The 20,855-nt window shown below is 49.5% G+C and overlaps 1 protein-coding gene across 18 annotated transcripts in view; it reads left to right on the top strand.

Annotated features, from left to right (window-relative positions):
- Positions 1 to 20,855, top strand: part of KALRN (kalirin RhoGEF kinase) — a 660,095-nt gene that overhangs the window by 515,480 nt on the left and 123,760 nt on the right. For all 18 annotated transcript variants that reach the window (XM_077884356.1, XM_077884355.1, XM_077884353.1 and 15 more), the window contains one exon: positions 2,273 to 2,519. In XM_077884356.1, the coding sequence (XP_077740482.1) occupies positions 2,273 to 2,519 (247 nt within the window). The remainder of the gene's footprint in view (positions 1 to 2,272; positions 2,520 to 20,855) is intronic.

Below are 20,855 nucleotides of genomic sequence, written 5' to 3'. Positions count from 1 at the left end.
AAAAAGAACATCAGTGACATTAACTCAGCGGACCTTGTGTTCCGGTGGTGTGGGTGCTCCCGTGTAGCAGAGACTGGCCGAAACGTGTAAGCAACTTGAGGTAGGCCAAGACAGCCCTGAGAGGACCAGTAACTCAGGCCAGTGGTCTTCTCTCCACCTGCCTCCCACCCCCTCCAACCACAAACATACCTAGAACTTGTGCATAATTTGCTCTGGTATGTGGTATAAAGACATGGGATTTGTGGTCAAGGGCTGGGCTCAGGGCAGCTGGGTGACCATGGGAAATCATGTAGCCAGTGTTTCTCAGGCTGTATCTCAGGGACCCCTCGTGCAGAATCATGAGTTGGGGGAGTCTTGCTAAAACTATGTGTCCGTAGGCCTCCTGAATCATGACCTGTGTTGGCGGGGGGGGGGGGGGGGGGGGGGGGGAGGGGGCGGGGCGGGCGAGCAAGAAACCAGCAAAGGCAAATAAACCAGCCTGTGCAAATAAACTCCATAGGTAATTTTTATGCCTGCTCTTTGTTCCAACCAATGATCTTGGCATTTCCAAATTTAAAGGTCTTGATGGGTGAGGCAGAGATGGTACCACCACCTGGTGGTTGTGAGGATCAAGTGGAGGGTTCGCGTGAGAGCGCTCTGCGTCTCAGCCCCCCACACCACCCTTCTCAGGACGGTGCTTTAGGGAAGGGAGCCCGGGAGGGGGACGCAGGTGGAGTCCGTGCATTTAGTGGCACCAGGGAAGGGAAATGGAAAAATGAGCCAAGAAGCGTGTTTGCTTCTTCTGTCTCCTTCCCTCTCCCGCCTTCCGTCTGGCCAGTGTCGCTTCCTGATGCGATCTCAATGGCAGTACGGTGCCCATCCGCAGACGCAGACGTGGGCCTCCAGCGGCCTCCCCGCTCAGGGCTCAGGGCTGGGGGGCGACACATGGTAGGACTGTCGGTCTGATGCGGCACGTGACCTTCTGGAGCCCACTGTGACATTCAAGTTCCTTTAGTAGGAAGTTCTCACGGTCCTGAACCCTGAGCTGCTGGTCCTGGCGGGCCTGTTGCTTCTCTCCCCGCCGGGATGCTCGCAGAAGCCTCCCGGGACGCGGGATGCGTGCGCCCTGGCTCGGCTGTAGGGGCTGGTGCGTCAGCAGGGCCGCTGGTGCAGGCCGTGCAGGCCTGGGGCGGGGCGGGGGGAGGGGGGTGCCCTCGGGGACGCACAGACAGGCCACCTCCCTGAGGCGGCAGGGAGGACTTTCCCACTGAGCCACTGTCGCAGAACCTTGGGGAGAACAGGCTGCCCAGCTGGGTCCCCGGGGCCCCATCTCTCCCCTTCTCTTCCCTTGTTCTGCCCCTAAGTGCAGCTGCTCTTTCAAGAGAGAGGCTTTGTGCTTCGCCCTGCGAGAGAAACTAAGAGCCAGTGGTTTCTCGTGGTGGAAAGTGAAAGTCTGGGTGTTCAGGTCAAAGGGAGGCTGTTCTTACCCCCGGGGCCTCTCTCCCCACTTTTATTGGTTCTGCCCCAGAGCCAGTGCCGTGGGGAAGAGCCAGGCCCAGGGGAGGGCGGGATGGGGCCCTGAGGTAGGGTTCCTAAGGCCGTGACCCGCCTTCCTCCTTCCCATCCTGTTCCCTGGGCCCCAGTGGCTGGGCTGAAGGTAAACCAGATCCTCCGATTCTCCTTCTCCTTCGACTTGCTGGCTCTTTTTTGTGTCTTTTTTGTGTCACCGGAGCCTCTGTTTCCCTGCCAGGGCTCCAACTAGGGGTGGGGGGAGGGTCAAGGCTACAAAGCTTGGGACGCAGGAGGTCAGCTCTTGCATGATCTCCAGACTCCAGGTAGCAGCGGGAAGAGGGAGTGAGTCAGAAGTGGTGCCCAGTAAGTCGGAGGGTGGGCCCTGGGGTGGGGGGGGTAGCACGGGGAGCACCCTGGGAAGAAGCAAGGAGACAACTGGGGAAGGGGGTGCAGCGCACCGTCAGCGGGAAGCTTGGCCCCGGAGGAGAATAACTCCAGGCGGGCAGGGGGCATTGGGGTCAAGCTGGGCCTGGCGGGCTCCAGCCTGCGGTGGCACCTGGGCATGTGCCAATTACTTTATTCTCTTGTTTTCTTTCCTGCTCCCAACTCCCTGTGCCATCTCCTGCCTCCTTTCTGCTCCGGCTCCCATCGCTCCTCTTTCCTTCCTCTCCTCCTCCTCCTCCTCCTTCTCCTCCTCCTCCGCCTGCATCCTTCCTCTCTCCCCTCCCGCCCACCGCCCCCTCCCTCCACCCCTCACATTTTGCTCCACCCCCCCCCCAAGCTCTCTGGTGGATGTGAGTTGACCGTGGTCCTCCAGGACTTCAGCGCGGGCCACAGCAGCGAGCTGACCATCCAGGTGGGACAGACGGTGGAGCTGCTGGAGCGGCCCAGCGAGCGGCCCGGCTGGTGTCTGGTGCGCACCACGGAGCGGAGCCCCCCCCAGGAGGGCCTGGTGCCCAGCAGCGCCCTGTGCATCTCCCACTCCCGAAGCAGCGTGGAGATGGACTGCTTCTTCCCCTTGGTCAAAGGTAGGGGGATGCGAGGGGGCGGGCTCGGGCCCAAGGCCGCTGGCCCCAGAATGTCCTGGAACTAACGTGTCTCATGAGCCAGTTTGACCTCTGACACCTGCTTGTGAAGGGAGCAGGTTGGGAACTCGGAGAAACAGCGACCTGCGACTATGGGAAGGTCTCGGGTCACTTTTGTGAGTTCGTTTCCTGTTCAAGTGCAAGCTGGATTGGGTGGCCCCGAGTCCTCGTCCAGCTCTCCCGCTGCACCGGGGAACTGTCCCCCGGGCTGGCGCCCAGCCTTCCCCCTTCTGTGCCGCCCACACCCCCACTCCAGAGCCACGCTGGGCCCCCTGACCTCCGCCCCAGTGCCTGTGATCACGCAGGGGCTCCGGGCAAACCCCGGACCAGCACACGGCACCGCTGAGTCGGGCCTGGCCCTCCCCTCAGCCCTCCCAGGGTTCCAGACACTTATTCATGGGGCTCGAATGGATAAGTTATTTGAGCCCTGGCTTCTGATGTGTATAAGCTCTGTGTTATTTATTTTATATGAATTCTCTGCTCGTTTATTCACTTTTTCCCTCGCACCAAGGAGGCCGAACTATTCAGAACCATGGTTCTGTTCTCCAAGGCGGGGCGGGGCAAGGGGGGCCCCTGTGGATTGGCAGCATCAGCATCCCTCGGGAACTTTTAGAAATGCATGTTCTCAGGCACCACTCCAGACCTCCGGGGTCAGAAACACTGGGGCGGGGACCAGCGGTTTGTGTTTGACAAGCTCTCCGAAGGACTTTGGTGCTCACTTCAGTATGACAACCACTAACCTCAAAAGACAAGGCTGGCAGGGCCTCTGAAGCCAGTCATTGTACACTGAGTAAATGGAGGCCCAGAGGGTGAGGCCAAGTTCTCCTGGTTCTGAGCTGATTTTCTTGACTGGTCACAGGATCTACAGGTGCCGTCTGCACAGACCCGTGCTGGGTATTTATGAAATGGGAAGAGGGTAGGGACGTGTTGGGAGGCAGGGACACCAGGGACACCAGGGTCACCACGGAGACCCTCTACAGACCTCCTGATGGGTACTGGGGGCTGATGAAATGTCTGAAATGGTCCCGACTCTCAAATTCCATCTGGTCTACCTCTAAAGCCGGCCTTCCTCTCGTCCACCAGATGGCGGTACAGGTTGCCTTATTAGGGCTGCCCGCCTCCTTCAAGGAGTTGGATTTTAACTAAAACCTGGTTCTCTTCCATCCACACACACACAGATACACACCCCTGTGTCTGCTTCCCCCAATTTGGCCATCACCTGCTCCTCCCCCCTTTTCTCTGAAGACTGAGGAGGGATGGTGTCAGGAAATCGTGTGGAGTTTGAATTGTGGATACAGAGCCTCAGTCCTTTGAAGTAGCCACTGGAGAAACTCATGGTACTAGGGAAGACAAGATCCCTGACCCCAGGAATGTGGTTCTCTTTGAAGTCCGACCGAGGGAAAACGGGGGCACAAGGGGGCCAGAATTGCGAGGGTGGATGATGTAAAGTTCAAGCAGTGCCTGGCACGCACGCAATACCTGGTAGTTGTCATGATAAGTTGTAGTTGTGACATCATTTGTCATCGGTTATTCAGCAAAATAGCTACAGACTTCCACATCCAGTCTAGAGACCCCCGTCTCTGGAGACAAGACCAAGGACAGAACCTCATGTGCCAGGGAAGGTCTGCAGGTGAAGGTGGTTCTATCAGGAAGGACTCTACTTCCAGGGAAGAGCTGAGACTTCATTTTATTTTTATTTTATTTTATTTTATTTTATTTTATTTTATTTTATTTTATTTTATTTTATTTTATTTTATCTTATTTTATTTTATATTTTATTTATTTATTCATGAGAAATACAGAGAGAGAGAGGCAGAGACACAGGCAAAGGGAGAAGCAGGCTCCCTGCAGGGAGCCCGACATGGGACTCAATCCTGGGATTCCAGGATCAGGCCCTAAAGCTGAAGGTGGCACTAAACCGCTGAGCCATCCAGGGGTCCCCGAGCTGAGACTTCCTGACATAGGCCCAGCCTCTCCTGCGTCCCCTCCTCGCCCCCACCCAGCTGGGTGACAGCAGCAAAGCCACAGTGGAGAAGCAGAGAGCAATCAGAGGGGGTGTGTGACCCAGAGGCCTTCAGGGCGAGAGCTCTACAGGGAGACAGATTGGTGGAGAGTTAAACAAGATACCAGGGAGGAAGGATGGAAGAGAGAAAGTAGGGAGGGAGGCAGGCTTGGAACTTTCCAGCTCTCTCCACCAGCCGGCAGTACCCTACAAGGGCCTACCACCCATTTCCTGGGCTCTGTTTGCAGGCTGATCTCTCTCTCCAAGCATAGGCCAGTGAGCCTGGCGTTGAGAGGGCGGCTCGTGAGCTCACACTGCCCTCTCGCCGTGTGGGCTCAGAATATGCAGGCGTCCAAAGCCTGGCAGTCAGGACTCCGTGGAGAAGCCCTTATGGCCCAGACGCAGCCTCAGCTGCAAGTACGTACACTCGGCGCATGCCCTGGAAAGCCACCTCCCTCTCCGGGGCCTGCCAGGAGCCTTGGGCTCTCAGCAGAAAGTCAGTGGCTCCTTCTCCCATTCCAGCGGGCTGCCCGCTGGCCACCTGGCCTCTCCCCTCAGCTGATTTGTCTCCAGCAGGTGCTCCCCTCACAAGCTCCGCACAGCTGGATGGAGAATAAAACATTCTTCTGGGGGTTGTGGAATAGGACACGTTGGCCTCATCCCATATCACTAGAGGTCAGAATCTGTTACTTTTTCAGTTCTGAGAAGGAAACTGGTCCTCTTAGCCTTTGCAGAGAGCACCAGATCAGGCTCCTGTGGGCTATGAAAAGCGGGGCGGTATCGTAGGACATGCTAAGTGCCACACGAGTGCTCAGGCCATGACTGTCGCCCCTAGAGATGGAAGCAGAAGAACCTTGGAATGTTCACACTAAGGGGGTCCTTGGGAGGACCACCGGACCAGGGTTCTCAACCCTAGCTGCATAGACTCACCTGGAAGCTTTACCAAACGACAACGCCCAGTCCCCACCTAAAACAACCGGATTCAGAATTTCTGGCATGGGACCCGAGGGTCAGCGTCTTTTAAATGCTCCTTAGGTGACTCCAACGTATAGCCAGGACCGAGGACTAGTGCACTACCTAGTTTTCTTTCTTCTAGGAGCACTTTTGGGCACAGGAAAGCAAGGGGACTTCTCACAAGCCATAGGGAAAGTGGATGGCAAAGCTGGAGGAGATCCAAGGCTCCCACCTCCCTGCCCAGGCTCTCCACCACGCGCTCTGCCCATTGAGCTTCCGGGCAGCTCTCGGGCTCCTCTCTTGTCTTTCCTTCCCGTGCCTCTCAGGAGATAGCGGTTGGTTGTTTCCTTCTGATACATCTGCGGCAGGACTGATGACAGGGCTGTGTGACCAAGCGGGGGGCCTGCCTTTCCTATTACCTTGCAGCCACACTGCCACCCTCACTGGGCTTGGGCGCTGGGGGACCTGGTCATTCCTCTTCCTAATCGATCCCTTCTCACTTTCTCAGCAGTGAGCAGGGGAGGGCGGTGCCTCCCAAGGGGCAAAGACTTTGTAGCAATGGTTTCAAGTCTGGATACGCCTGAGAATCACTCAGAGAAGACTTTTTAAAGGTCTTCTGATGCCTCACACCTCACTGCAGACCGGTTAATTCAGAACCACCCAGGTCCTGGGTATCACTATTTCTTCAGCTCCTTGGTGATTCCATATTCCATGAGTGTTGTGAGTCCCTGCCTTAGGGGGTTGGCAGCCTTTCCTAGGAGACATTAAAAAAGACTTAGAAGGGACTAATATGCAAGTTACATAAAGAACTCCTACAACACAACAGGAGAACAATTGAATTTAAAAATGGGCAAAGGACTCGATAGACATTTCTCCAGAGAAGATATAGAAGTGACCAATAAGCTCATGGAAACATGGGCAGCCTCACTAACAATGATCTCGTGGTGGTGGAATCAAGCTCCACGTCCGGCTCCTCACTCAGAGCAGAGTCTGCTTCAGATTCTCTCTCCCTCCTTCTGCCCCTCCCCCCGCTCTCTCTTTCAAGTAAATAAATAAATCTTTAAAAAATGTTTAGAAATTTAAAACCACAGAACAACACCAGGCCTTGGCAAGGACGTGGAGAAATTGGAACCCTGTGCACTGCTGTGGGAAAGTAAAATGGTGTGGCTGCTGTGGAAAACAGTAGAGGGTTCCTCAAAAACTGAAACAGAATTACCATGTGATCCAGGAATCCCACTTCTGACTACGCACCTGAAAGAATTGAAAGAGACCCGAGAGAGATTAGCAGCACTATCCACAACAGTGAAAAGGCGGAAGCAGCCCTAGTGCCCATTGATGGTCGCATGGACAAATGAAATGTGGTTGGTTTTTTTTTTTTTTTTCTGGTTAAAATTAGTGGTTTTTTTTTTTAATTTTTATTTATTTATGATAGTTACAGAGAGAGAGAGAGAGGCAGAGACACAGGCAGAGGGAGAAGCAGGCTCCATGCACCGGGAGCCCGATGTGGGATTCGATCCTGGGTCTCCAGGATCACGCCCTGGGCCAAAGGCAGGCGCCAAACCGCTGCGCCACCCAGGGATCCCAAAATTAGTGGTTTTATTTCCATCTGTAACACTAGCAGGAATCCAACAGACTGATGTACAGGGATATAGTTTAAATGTAACAAAGAAAGATTTGAACTATGTACAATGAAGAAAGGAAAATGATTTTTTTTTATCAATCTTTTCCTATTTTGCAGTTTCTGAATAGTAGAAACTAAACGTTTTTTCCCCAATTTAATTTAGTATGAAGGAATAGGAATACAACCTTTATGATCAACCATTTGTCCTTAAGCACAAAACTTAAAGTAGATTTTGGCTGCATGGTGGTCTTGGTTTCTGAAGTCTGGGTACTGCTGGAACCTAACAAAAGAGTTTCTATGAAGCTCAGAAGGAACTTAATGGCAATGACATCCAAATAGAGGGCAGGCATACCTAGCATCGTGCCGATGAGAAATGATGTCCTGCCCTCCTTGACACCAAGTAGAAAATTACTTTCATATGCACACAATGGGATATTACCTGGCCTTAAAGAGAAAGGAAAATCTGACACATGCTACAACATGGACAAACTTCAGAGACGTCATATTAAGGGAAATAAATTGGTCAAAAAAGAACAAATACTGTATGGCTCCACTTATATGAGGTACCTAGAGTAGTCAAATTCATAGAAACAGAAAGAAGAATAGGAGGAGAGGAGCAATGGGCAGTTAGTGTTTAATGGGTAAAGTTCCTATTTTATTTTTTTTTAAAGATTTTATTTATTTATTCATGAGAGACACAGAGAGAAAGGTAGAGACAGAGGCAAAGGGAGACGCAGGCTCCATGGAGGGAACCCGATGCGAAACTCGATTCCGGGACTCCAGGATCACGCCCTGGGCCAGAGGCGGGTGCTAAACCACTGAGCCACCCAAGGATCCCGAGTTTCTATTTTATAGGATGAAAAAAGTTCTGGAGATGGATGGGGGTGGTGATTGCACAACAATGGGAATGTTATTACTTAATGCCACTGAATTGTATACTTAAAAATGGCCTAAATGGTTAAAAAAGAAAAAAGAAAGCACTGGTCCTCGGTGCTCCTGCGCCAGGCTCCAAAAACCTCAGGTTTCCACACATAGCTATCTTAAAGCATCTGTGTTCCTTCTCCTTTCCTGAAGTTTCTTCCCTGGCTGTAGCTGAACACTGGAGAAGCATAGGGAAGTAGCAACACCGAGGCGAGGGGGGTGAGCCCTATGAGCAGAGGTCCACAGGAAAGGGGCAGTGGCCTGAGTGGCCCTGGCTCCTTCCCAGGGAGTGCTCTCCTATGAGGTCTCCCAATGATTTCACTGTCATCACCCAACTGGCCTTAGGAACAGCTCACCCAGGGCGTGGAGGCTGCGAAGGTATAGAACAGTAAGGAACACCTGGGCTCCAGAGGCACATGGCACCAACAGTCCAAGAGTCTGTGATACTGGTGACTCCCATCACTTTTGTGGCCAACTCAAAAATACCTGACATTTATGGAGCCTTCCCAGGGGTCAGGTTTCTGGGTTAGGGCCTTAACATGAGTAACTGCAATATATTCTCATTTTATACACAAGGGAAGTGAGTCCTAGAAAGATTAGGTGACCAGCCCAAAGTCGCGTCGCTTACAAGCGGCGGACCTTGATTTGAAGCCGAGTCGGTCCATTCCCCAAGGTCTCGTTCTTCACCGGCGTGCTCTGTGACCTCCCAACTCTGAAGGCATTCGCGACAGGTGCTCAAGTTCATTGCCTCTCCATCTGCCTAGGCTCCCCTTCATTCAGCCAGTCCAGCTGGATGAGCAATGAGAGAGAGATGGCCATACAGACTGCTCTCACTCTCCCTCCCCCCTCCGGCCTCATGTACTCCCTCCCTAGAGGTAGTCGCGGCAGACACACAGATTTTGTCCTGTGGGTGCTTTGCCCACGAGAAAGATCCTGGTGGCCCCAGCTAGAGCAGAAAAATTCTCATCAGCCCTCAGGATAGTACCCTGAACCAGGGCCACTTCTGATAGGGGCCAGCCTAACCCCGGAGCTGGGCCAACCTGTCCAGCGGATTTTCTGTGGGATGGAAACTTCCTGTGTGCTCTGCTGCCAGGAACCCAAATGGGTCTCTGCTATTCCCTCTGCTGTCAGATCCGGAGGATAAAAGGATCCTCCTGCTACAGACTCTGGAGAGCCCACCAAAAGTCTTTTAGTTTTCAGTGTGGTTCTGCATTAGGACCAACTACTCTCAGGTTTTTGTTGATTGTAGGATGCCTACCACAGGGGTTCACCATAGGAAGCTGAGAAAATAAATCCCTGGAGGATGAATAGTTCCCAGACATGCCCTTTCAGGGGTGAAGTGACACGTTGAAAGTATAGTCACTGGTCGACACTCCTGCTCCATGTGTGCATCTGTAACAGCTGTGAGGGAGCCACTTTGGAGATCAGAACTCACTTTCTCCTAGATCACAGTTGTACACTCTCAGTGATGCATGGGGGTTTCCATGCTAGCCCACAAAATTGCATTTAAGACTAACAGAGCTGGAAAAAAAAAGAATAATACAGCTGAATACAGTGTGTTTGCAGTAGAAAACGGTGGTAAAATGGCCTTTAAAAAGCACAATACCGCTGGATAAGAACAACTGAAACCAAAAAATAGTGCATTCGCATGAGAAGTCTAACTAGAGTGCTGATACTTCCCGAAGAAAAGTGTGTTTTAGGACAGATGGAGATGCACTGGTAGAGATTCTAAAAGGAGTTCCTAGTCGTTTTTCAGAATTATTAAAAGTTAGAATTAAAATTTCTCTTTTTATAGTTGAATGAAAGTGGGCCTGGATGAGACTTCATTTCACTTCAGAACATTGGCTTTTATGGACTCCCAGAATTTTAGAACTGGAAAGCACAATAAAGTCCTCTGGTTCACTCTCTCCCTAATATAGGGAGCCCCTTCTCCGTGTCCCTGAGCGCTCCCAGGGACTGGGGGCTCATTACTTCTAGAAGCAGCAGCTGCATTTTAGTGCACTTCTAATGAGGAGGAGGTCCTCTTACTTCATGCTGAACTCCAGATGCTTCCTGCCCATCCCTCCCCCTGCCTCCTTTCTCCAGCCCCCACTTGAACCCTGCCCCCCCCACCCCGGCCTAATTCTCATGCTCCATCTCCTGATTTTTATCTAGAACAAAGTAATTTGCATATAAAATGTTAGACACGTCTTTCCTAAGGTACAGTTTTTCGGTACCTTATCTATGTACATCTTTTATTAAATCCTTAGGGCAGAACAAAATATTTTGGATTAGATTCAGCAATCCTGACTTGTTTAAAGCGGTTGTGTGTGTGTGTCTGTGTGGTTTTAGAAGTCCTCTTAACTGTCTGTCCTTGGATTTGGGAACTTCCAGGCCTCCGGCTTTACTCCTGCATATCGAGTGCCCCCCCAGTGCCTCACGCACACCTCTGATCTGGTCTCCTTCTCTCTGGGCACAGCTTTGAGGCGATTGATTTCCACTCTGAGGCTCTCTACGGGCTTGTCTTTCTTCCCCACAGTCATATTGCTGCTTATTCTAAAAAGAGCATTTTATCACCAGTCATCCTTATCTTCCTGAGTTACCTGTGGGATCCCCTCCAGTCCTAACGATGTCTGCTGTTTTTTCTCTCCTTAGTAACCCAAAGCAGTGTATCTAAGTGTCCTATGCTTAATCCGTCTATGCTTAGCATCAATATCTCCATTTTAAGGTCTAACTTCTTAGGTTTAACCACAGGAAATTGCCTTTGTTAGTTAAAAATGGTTGATTATCAGCAATTTCAGATGGTACAACCTAATGTATTACAGTCATCCATCATTTTCTTAAAAGCGTACTTGCAGGGGCGCCTGGGTGGCTCAGTGGTTGAGCATCTGCCTTCGGCTCAGGTCCTGATCCCAGAGTCCCGGGATCGGGTCCCACATCGGGCTCCCTGCATGGAGCCTGCTTCTCCCTCTGCCTGTGTCTCTGCCTCTCTCTCTCTCTCTCTCTGTGTGTGTGTGTCTCTCATGAATAAATTTTAAAAATCTTTTTAAAAATTTAAAAAAACTGTAAAGTTGGTCATGTTGTGTACACAGGCTGTTTAGAGTGTAACGAAGTGACCTGGCTACCAGGAGGCTTTGCAGCAGATCGTAGCAAGCCGTTAGATGAATGATGACAGATATGGAAGGACCACGAGTCCTGGCAGGGAAGACCTGGGTCTGAATCCCGGCTCAGCTGCTGACTAGCTTAGGTCCTTGGGCAAGATTCTGAAAGTCTATAAAAAGGGGCAACAGTACCTACTTCCCTTGAGTTAGACTTCCCAGCCTAGGACCTCAGCAGAGGTCAGTTCATCTCCCTGCCTGCCCTTTGTCTCAGTTCTTATAGCTCCACGGAGGTGAGTCCAGGGTATTTCCAGCCTGAATCCTTTCCAGGCCTGTTCACAGAGCAAGGTTCAGTGTCTCCTTTCACGCATAGGTTCTGCAAAGGTCCCAGCATTATTTCTAGTCTATACCCCACTTCCCTCAGTTTCTCTTCCTGGCCAATCCTGGGCCCTTCCCCCAGGCTACTAATAGCAGGTCTGTCTGGCTCTATGATTCCCACCTCCCACCTTCCAGTAATGGTTTACTCCTCTCTCCTTTATCTTACCTCCCACCCAGAAGGTTGAGGCCCTACCTGATATATTTGAACAGAAAATTCAAGCTGTTCGCTGGCTTGTCCCTCTCAGTGACCTGTTCTCTTTCAATGATGACCTCTGGTCAGTGAAGGAACTGTTCGGATCACACTGTAGAAATAGGCTGACCTGTGTGATGAAGGGTGGCACGAGATGTCGAGTGTTAGGGTCGGGATGGGTGTATCCTTCTCAGAGGGATGGGCCAGATGTGACTCAGGGGTAACTGACCCTCACAGTCTAGGAGCCCTCAGAGGATGGAGTTTTAGGAAGAGGGAGATGTAGGGGCCATCCAGTCCATACTCCCCACCCCCACCCCTTAAAAAAATGAAAGAGAACAGGGATAGTTGGAACGTGTGCCCCAGGCCTACTTTGTTCTGGGCGAGATGTCCTACCTGCAGCTGTCTACTCTCCATCCGATATTATTTAGGTCATGAAAGGGTTTGGAATCGAAGCCTCAAGTAGGAAGATGTCAGGCCAGGCCATATCCTCCTCTAAACACACCCCACGTACAGCTGAAGCAGGAGGAGGACATGTGCTGTCAGGGGACAGAATGGGTTTCTCCGGGGCCTTCTGCGGAGATCCTGCCTTTTTCCGTCCTCAAGCCCGCCTGCTGTGACTTAGCTAAATGCCAGATGCCCATTTCAATAGCGTATTTTCATGCCTTCTAGTGACCACAGCAAGTCTGTGAGGTCTACGTGAAGATCGTGTCCCCTTCTCGTCTAGAGGAGAGGGATGCCGAGACCTGAGTAGCAGCTTTGTTCCTGGCCTGAGCCAGAAGATGGGGCTCAGAGGGAGGATGAGCACCTTGGGATTCAGTCCCAGAGAGGAGAGGCTGGCGATGCTGGAAAGGAGGTCACCCCAGTAATCAGAATATTCCCCTAAAAGAAGGCAATGCAACTTGCTCTTCCTGGAGCTAGCTCAGCTAAAACCACTACCCCCAAAAAAGAACAAAAGGACCAGAAATGCCAGGCACTGAAGGTGGCTTGGGAAGCAGAGAAGGAGCAGGTCTGACTGCTGGGAACATGCCTGCTGTATCTGCTCTGAAAGGTCAGAGGTCGAAGGGCCCTAAAAGCTGCCAGTTGTGCTTGCAGGCACACGAAGCGGCCTTCAGCAGCGGTGTCCTGATGCTGCTTCCAGGACATCATGGTCAGGACCCTCCCCTGGCCTCCTCGACGCCTTCCCCTGTGCCACTTGAACCTTGAGAACCGCTTCCCCTCATGCAGGACCTGTGTAGGATTGAACCTGCAGCCTGAACCCAAACCCGGCAACGTGTCAAAGTCCTTCAGCTTACACCTCGTGCCGTACTTAGCACCAGCTCCTCGTCCTCTGGGAGCAGAGGGGCTGGCCCCTCACCGAACAGCCTGTCCCTTTCTTTGTCCTTGCCCCCCCGATAGGGCCGGGCCATCTGGTTTCCCACCATGGCTCCCGGGCCCCAGCCGGGCCACTGATCCTAATGCTACCACCTGCCGGCCTTTCACAAGGCCCTGGGGCCCCGGAGGTAGGCCTCCCCTCCTGCTCAGGTGGGCGGGCAAGCAGGTGCTCGCTCCCACTGCCTCCCGGCTGCGGGGCCGGGGCGTGCTGGGCAGGAGAGCCCCCCAGTCGGGGCGGTCCGTGGCTCCCCTCTGGCTTCCACTGCGGACCAGACGGTCCCCGCGGCTGCAGGGGCTCCTGTGACAGCCGGCCCGGCGTTGGCCCTCGGGTCCTCTGCGGCATCTTCCTTTGCCACTGTAGACGCCACCGCAAACTTCGTGGCTGCGCACGACACGTGTGTATTCGCCCTCGGTCCTGTGGGCCCGGAGTCCCACACCGGGGTCACTGGGCTAAATCGAGGCTGCGGCCGGCTGCTTTCCTTCCGGAGCCTCTAGGGGACAGGCCGACCCCTGACCTTCCATCTCCCAGGGCCGGCCTGCGTGCCTTGGCTTGTGGTCCTTGCTCCATCCTCAGAGCCCGCAGTGTCGCATGTGAGGCTCTTCTCCCACAGTCTCGTCCCCCTCCGACTGCAGCTGGAAAGGGTGCATGTGACTGTGTTCACTGGAATATTCCAGGATAACCTCCCATCTCAAGGTCCTTAATCACATCACGCAGAGTGTCTCTTGCTGTGTAAGGGAACATTTCCAGGTTGCGGGGATTGGGACGTGGACGTGTTGGGTGGGGCCATGCTCTTCCTAGGCCATCCCACCCCTCCCTCCCCTGACCGGCCTGCCTGCCTGAGCTACTCCCCGGGTCAAGCCATGCACATTCTTACCCAGCACCTGCACCCTTGGTTCCCTCTGCCTGAGACACCCCAGATCCTGCAGATCCTCAGATACCTGGGCAGCTTGCCGCCACACATCCTTCACATCGCCATTCAAATGGCCCCTGATTCCCACCCTCTCCCATGGCAATTGAGCCCTGCGTTGGGCGGGGGGGTCCTCTGCTCGGTGGGGAGCCTGTTTCTCCCTCTCTCTGCTTATGCTCTGTCTCTCACTCTGTCAAATAAATACATAAAATCTTTAAAAAAATAAAATAAATTTGAAAAAAATTTTTTAGAAAAGAGGTTCTCAGTAAATACAGGAGGGAAGGGAGGTGAGAGAGGGTGGAAGGATGGATGGAAGAAAGGAAGGAAGATAGGAAAATAGGAAAGGAGGGAGGGTGGGACAAAGGAAGATAGGAAAGGAGGGAGGAAAGAGGGAAGATAGGAAGATGGAAGAAAGGGGGGACCTTGCATCAAGGACCTCATGTAGAGCACAGGTTCATTGTGTTCTCCATGCCCTAAAAACCGTAGCAGAAACTGGCTTAAGCTTTAGCAGGAACCCAAGGGTAGGAACAGGGAACAGTGTTCGGAGGTCAGGAGTTTTGATTGAAGAAATCTTCGCATTCCTGTTTCCCCGGAAGTCTTTTCCAGGGACACATGGACTAAGTACCTCCCATTTATTTGGGGTGGTTGAAAACAGAAATATAAAGATGGGCAGCGTCTTCCACATTCCTCCTATTACTGAGCTCTTCGATAAACTGATCTGAGTTACGTCAAGGCAAAATCTACTTTGCAGTTGATGTATGAGAACCGTCTGCGTGGCGCCCCAGGGGTCATGTGCTGAGGGCCGGAATGACAGTGCCATCCCTCGTGGCGGGCACTTGGCAATGGTGAGCCTTCCCAAATCGGAACTCAGAGTGATAGCCTGGCACTTGTTATTGCCCTATTTCAGGAGCACTTTGACCTACTTAGAAGTAAGCATTTCTGGAAGTAGATAAAACCTGGAAGGTTTGTTTTTAGCATCTCCAGCATCAGTCATCTTTCACTTTGATAAATAGCTCGTCTCCTCCCGAGCTCAGGCGGCTGCTCTGCACAGATCCCCAGGAACATGTCCTGGCTGCCTGCAGCTCCACTTCTCTGTCCCCGTGGAACAGGAATGGTGGCTGTTCTGGGGAGACGCCCAGGGCCTCAGTGAAATCCCACTGATTTCGTTGATCTTGCCTAGACCTCCCCCTGCCTGGGGCCTGGTTCAGACCAGAGACTGATCAGTGAAACTTCCTTCCTGAAAAAGGATGGACAATTGACAGGATATGCTGGGGCTTAATGTTCTTGAGTGTGTGTGAGTCAGCAGAAAGAGGCAGACAGGTGTCGGGTGGACAAGCACGGAGGAACCCATTTACACATATAGGATGAGCTTAGTGATGGTTTCATCATTGGAGTCTTGGAGCTGTCACCGGGCGCAGGGTGGCACCCACAGGGCCAGCAGTGATGATGGTTAGACCACACTCAAGGGAGAAGAGATTACCATGTGTAATGCTGGCAGTCATGCCTTTTTCTGTAGACATTACTATTAAAATGGCATGTATTGCTGGGAATAGTTACCCAAGTGGACATTATATAGTTTTGTAAGACATAGTTGGAGTTCAAATTAAATATAGAAGTAATGCACAAAAAAAAAAAAAAAAGAAGTAATGCACACTTTGCACCTCCAGCTTCTAATCTGAAGTATTTCTAGTTACTGATGATTATCTCAGTTCCTCTTTTTCCCATAAAGACAAAACTTCTACCTATGCCCAGTCCTGCTCTGTCTCCAGTTTCCTTTTTCTGCCACAAAAAAAAAAAAAAAAAAAAAAAAATTTGAGCCAACTGTTTCTCCCAGAACTCACCCAGTTATTTGTCTTTGCTCATGGTACATGTCTTATTCAATTTATATTTTCCATGTAAATTTCCAAATTCCCTTATGTGATTTAGCTAAGCGACTCACAGGTAGTAGATGTTCAAAAATCATTTGTTGAATAAACAGTAAATATCTTACAGTTTTAGGCCACAGTCACAAATGGAAGCCAGGATGGGGTAGTTTGGGAAAAATTATGAGCCACACTGGCGTCAATAATCAGGGAGTTCACAGGTCAGAAGTCCACATGAGATGAGGAGTAAGGGCCCTGCAATTAGCCACTGGAAAGGATAGCAGGTGGCAAAACAATGAATGAAGGGGCCAGTTGTCAGAATTTGAGGAAGTGAAAACATTGGAGTCCGGGTGTCACTAAACTCTGTATCAACCAGACAGGAAGTAGTCCCAGGGTGTAGGTGGCCTTGAGCCGCAAGGTCAGTGGCTCTTAGCCTTGACTTGACATGGAAATCTCCTACAGAGTTTTAAAACACTATAGCTCTGAATCTGGATCAGAATCTGGGAATGGAGGCTACAAGTGAGAGTCACAGCCAGAGGAGGAAAAGGCAGGCCCAGGACTGGCCAGGGGCATGAGGAAAGCAGGGCCTGTCCCCACATTCACCAGCCCTCGCTGAGCTGAGAACATGCAGACATGTTCTGGAGAAGGTGTGAACTCTACTTGACTTGAGGTGGGGCAGAGTCTCCAGGCTGACCTCTCAGGAAGAAATGTGGGGATGTGATGTGATTTTGAAAAACTCTGTGCCTGTAAATCTGAAGAGGAGAAGCCTAAAGGACACAATTGGACATATGTCTGTCGGTGGAAAGGGTCTGAGGTCACCATCCAGTGTCACTGAAGCCTGAGGCTGGCATGGAAGTGATGGCAGTCCCTCTAGTCTCTGGTGTCAGGCCCTGCATGTGGTGTACCGGGCCCAGAAGGTCTGTAGGCTGAGATCAGTGGGAATTCTTTGGGGTTCACAGTGGTGCGGAATGTGGACGACACATAAAGTCTCATCTACACAGGTAGATAGAAAGCCTAATTCATGCAAAATGGACTTTGGAGGAGGCCTCACTAAAACAAACTCTGTGAAGTAAGAATGAGGCTCAGCCATCTGTTTGTAAATTAAGAACACTCTAAAGATATTGCCATAGGTCAGGGGTTCTTAGCCTGAACTTTGGGAATGGATTGGGAGATGTCTGAAAATCCTGAAATTAGAGACATTCAACTGTCTTATGCAAAAAGGAGTTTATCTGGGTGTGCAAAGTCCAGGGCTCAGTCAGCCTTTGGGAAAAAGTGTATCTAGTTATTCAGATAATATCATCAAACGTCTCCTCAGTTTGTCTTTCTGTCTCTCATCTCTATCTCTCTCTCTAGCTCTCTTATCTCTTTCTTCTATGTTGACTTGATTCTCAGGCAGCTTCTTCCTATGTGGTTATGGCCAGATGGTCTCCAGCTGCTTTAGGCTAACATTCCACCAACTTAGAAATCTTGTGGGAAGAGATTGCCGCCTTCCCAGCACTTCTTGCTAAGCTCTCACGGTTTATGCTCCTTGGCTAAAATTGGGTCATGTGTTAAGTTTGAACCAATCCCTGTGACTGACTGGTCGAGCCCAGGTCCTGGACCCATCCTTGCAGTGGAAAGTGGATGGGGCAGGATGTCAGCCATACCCAAATACATGGCCTAAGAATGGAGGAGGGTTGCTTCCTCAAAGAAAACTCAAGATGCTGTTATAAAAGGAAGGGCCAAAGATTGCAAACACATGGGGAAAATTCTGTTAGTGGCCCTCAGAGTGTGGCCTCAGTACCAACATCAGCATCTGCAGGGGGTCTATAGAAATGCAAATCCTCAGGACCCCGTCCTAGACTGCTGGGAGTGGAGCCCAATACTCTGTGCTTTAACTCACCCTCCAGGTAATTCTGATACACACTCAAGTCTGAAAACCACTACACTACAGGTTCTCACACTATGCGGCGTGTTACAAAAACACCTGGGGAATTTTTCAAACTACTGAAGCCGAGGTGCACCTCAAGTGAATTGATTTGAATCTCCAGGGCATTGGGGGAGGAAGACCTAAGCATCGATTCCTAAACTTAGTTCCACCCTGGAATCACCTGTGGAGCCTTAAAAACAAACAAACAACAACAACAACAACAAAAAACTAATGCTAGAATTGTTTTGTCTTAATTCCAGTATAATTAGCATAGTGTCATATTAGTTTCAGATGTACAATATGGTGATTCAACAATTCTATGCACTACTCAGCGCTCATCATGTACGTGTGCTCTCTAATCCTCATCACCTGTTTCCCCCATACTCCCCACCTCCCCTCTGGTAGTCTTTTGTCTCTTTTTTGCTGCTTGTTCTGTTTCTTAAATTCCACATATGAGTGAAATTATATGATAATTGTCTTATTTCACTTAGGAAAATACCCTCAAGGTCCATCCAGGTTGTTGCAAATGGCACAATATCATTCTTTTTTATGGCTGAGTACTGTTCCATATGGCACATCTTCTTTATCCATTATCTATTGATGGACACTTGGGCAGCTTCCATAATTTAACTATTGGAAAAAATGCTGCAGTAAATTTAGGGGTGCATATATCTTCTCAAATTTGTGTTTTTGTATTTCTTTGGGTAGATACTCTTTTTTGGGGCGGTAGATACTCTTTGGTGGAATTACTGGATCATATCATAATTCTATTTTTAATTTTTTTGAGGAATCTCCATATGGTTTTCTACATTGGCTGCACCAGTTTGCATTTACCACAGTGCACCAGGGCTCTTTTTTCTCCACACCCTTGCCACACATCTGTTGTTTCTTGTGTTTTTGATTCACATTCTGACAACTGTGAGGTGATTTCTCATTGTAGTTTTGATTTGTATTTCCCTGATGATCAGTGATGTGGAGCATCTTTTCATATATCTGTTGGCCATCTGTATGTCTTCTTTGGAGAAATGTCTGTTCATGTCTTCTGCCCATTATTAATTGGGTTATTTGTGGGTTTTTTGGTGTTGAGTGGTATAACTTCTTTATATATTCTGGTTATTATCCCCTTATCAACTATGTCATTTGCAAATATCGTCTCCCATTTAGTAGGTTGTCTTTGTTTTGTTTATTGTTTCCTTTACCGTGCAGAAGCCTTTTATTTTGATGTATTCTCGATATATTTTTGCTTTTATTTCCTGTATTTCAGGAGACATATTTAGAAAAATTTAGCTGCAGCAAATATCAATGAAATTACTACCTGGGTTCTCTTGTAGGATTTGCATGGTTTCAGGTCTTGCATTTAGATCTTTAATCCATTTGGAATTTATCTTTGTGTGTGGTGTAAGAAAGTGCTTTGGTTTTGTTCTTTTGCATGTAACAATCCAGTTTTCCCAGCACTATTTGTTGAAGAGACTTTTTCCCCATTGTATATTTTTGCCTACTTTGCTGAAAATTAATTGGCCATATAATCATGGACTTATTTCTTGGGCTTCTGTTCTGTTCCATTGATCTATGCATCTATATTGGTGCCAGTACCATATTGTTTGTTTGTTTGTGTGTTTGTTTTAAGATTTTATTTACTTATTTGAGACAGAGAGTGAGAGAGTGCCCAAGAGGAGGAGGGGGAGAGAGAGAAACAGACTGTCTGCTGAGCAGGGCGCCAGGTATGGGGCTGAATCCCAGGACCCTGAGATCATGACCCTGGCTGAAGGCAGATGCTTAACCAGCTGAGCCCCCTGGGGGCCCCTTGATTACTACAGCTTTGTAGTATATCTTGAAATCTAGGACTGTGATACCTCCAGCTTTGTTTTTGTTTTTCAAGATTGCTTTGGCTGTTTGTGGTCTTTTGTGGTTCCACACAAATTTTAGGATTACTTGTTCTAGTTCTGTGAAAAATGCTGTCAGTATTTTGATAGGGATTACATTAAATCTGTAGGTTGCTTCAGATGGTATGGACATTTTAACAATAGTTGTCCTCCCAAACCATGAGCATGGGATGTCTTTCCATTTGTTTGTGTCATCCTCAATTTCTTTTATCAGTGTTTTACATTTTTCAGAGTATAGATCTTTCACCTCCTTCGTTAAGTTTATTCCTAGGTATTTTATTATTTTTGGTGCAATTGTAAATGGGACTATTTTTCTTATTTCTCTTTCTGCTACTTCATTATTAGTCTATAGAAATGACCAGATTTCTGCATATTGATTTTGTATCCTTCAACCTTACCAAATTCATTTGTAAGTTCTAGCAGCTTTTTGGTGGCATCTTTAGGATTTTCTACATATAGTATCATGTCACCTCCAAATAATGTAAGTTTTTCTTCTTCTTTACCAATTTGGATGCCTCTTATTTCTTTTTTTTTAAGATTTTATTTATTCATTCATGAGAGACACACAGAGAGAGGTGGAGACACAGCCAGAGGGAGAAGCAGTCTCCATGCGGGGAGCCTGATGCGGGACTCCATCCCAGGACTCCAGAATCACGCCCTGAGCCGAAGGCAGATGCCCAACCGCTGAGCCACTCAGGCATCCCGCCTCTCATTTCTTTTTCTTGTCTGATTGCTATGGCTAGGACTTTCGGTACTATGTTGAATAAAAATGATGAGAGAGGACATCTTTGTCTTACCCTGATCTTAGGGAAAAAGCTTTCAGTTTTCCCACCATTGACTATGATGTTAACTGTGAGCTTTTCATACATGAATGCCTAGATTTTTTTAAAAAGCTTTTCTGATGATTTCATAAGCACCAGTGTTTAATAACCATTGCCCTACCATCCCCTTTAAATTGTCTAAGGACATTACCATAAAATATCTAGATGTAGGTTGGAAGAAACAGGCATCTATTTTCTTAAATCCCTCAACTCAAAACCTGGTCACGTATTTGATGCTGATTCCCTTTTCTTTCAGGTTTATGGTGAGTCTGTCTTAGCAGCTAGTTCCACAAGGGCTAGGATTACTTTGTTCATCAATGTAGACCTAGTACCTAGAACAGAACTTGACACATAGTAGCCATTCAATAACTATTTGCTGAAT

The sequence above is a fragment of the Canis aureus genome, chromosome 35, assembly GCF_053574225.1.
Source record: "Canis aureus isolate CA01 chromosome 35, VMU_Caureus_v.1.0, whole genome shotgun sequence".
NCBI lineage: Eukaryota > Metazoa > Chordata > Mammalia > Carnivora > Canidae > Canis > Canis aureus.
Note: the sequence above shows the minus strand (reverse complement) of the source record. Positions and strands in the feature narration are given on the sequence as shown.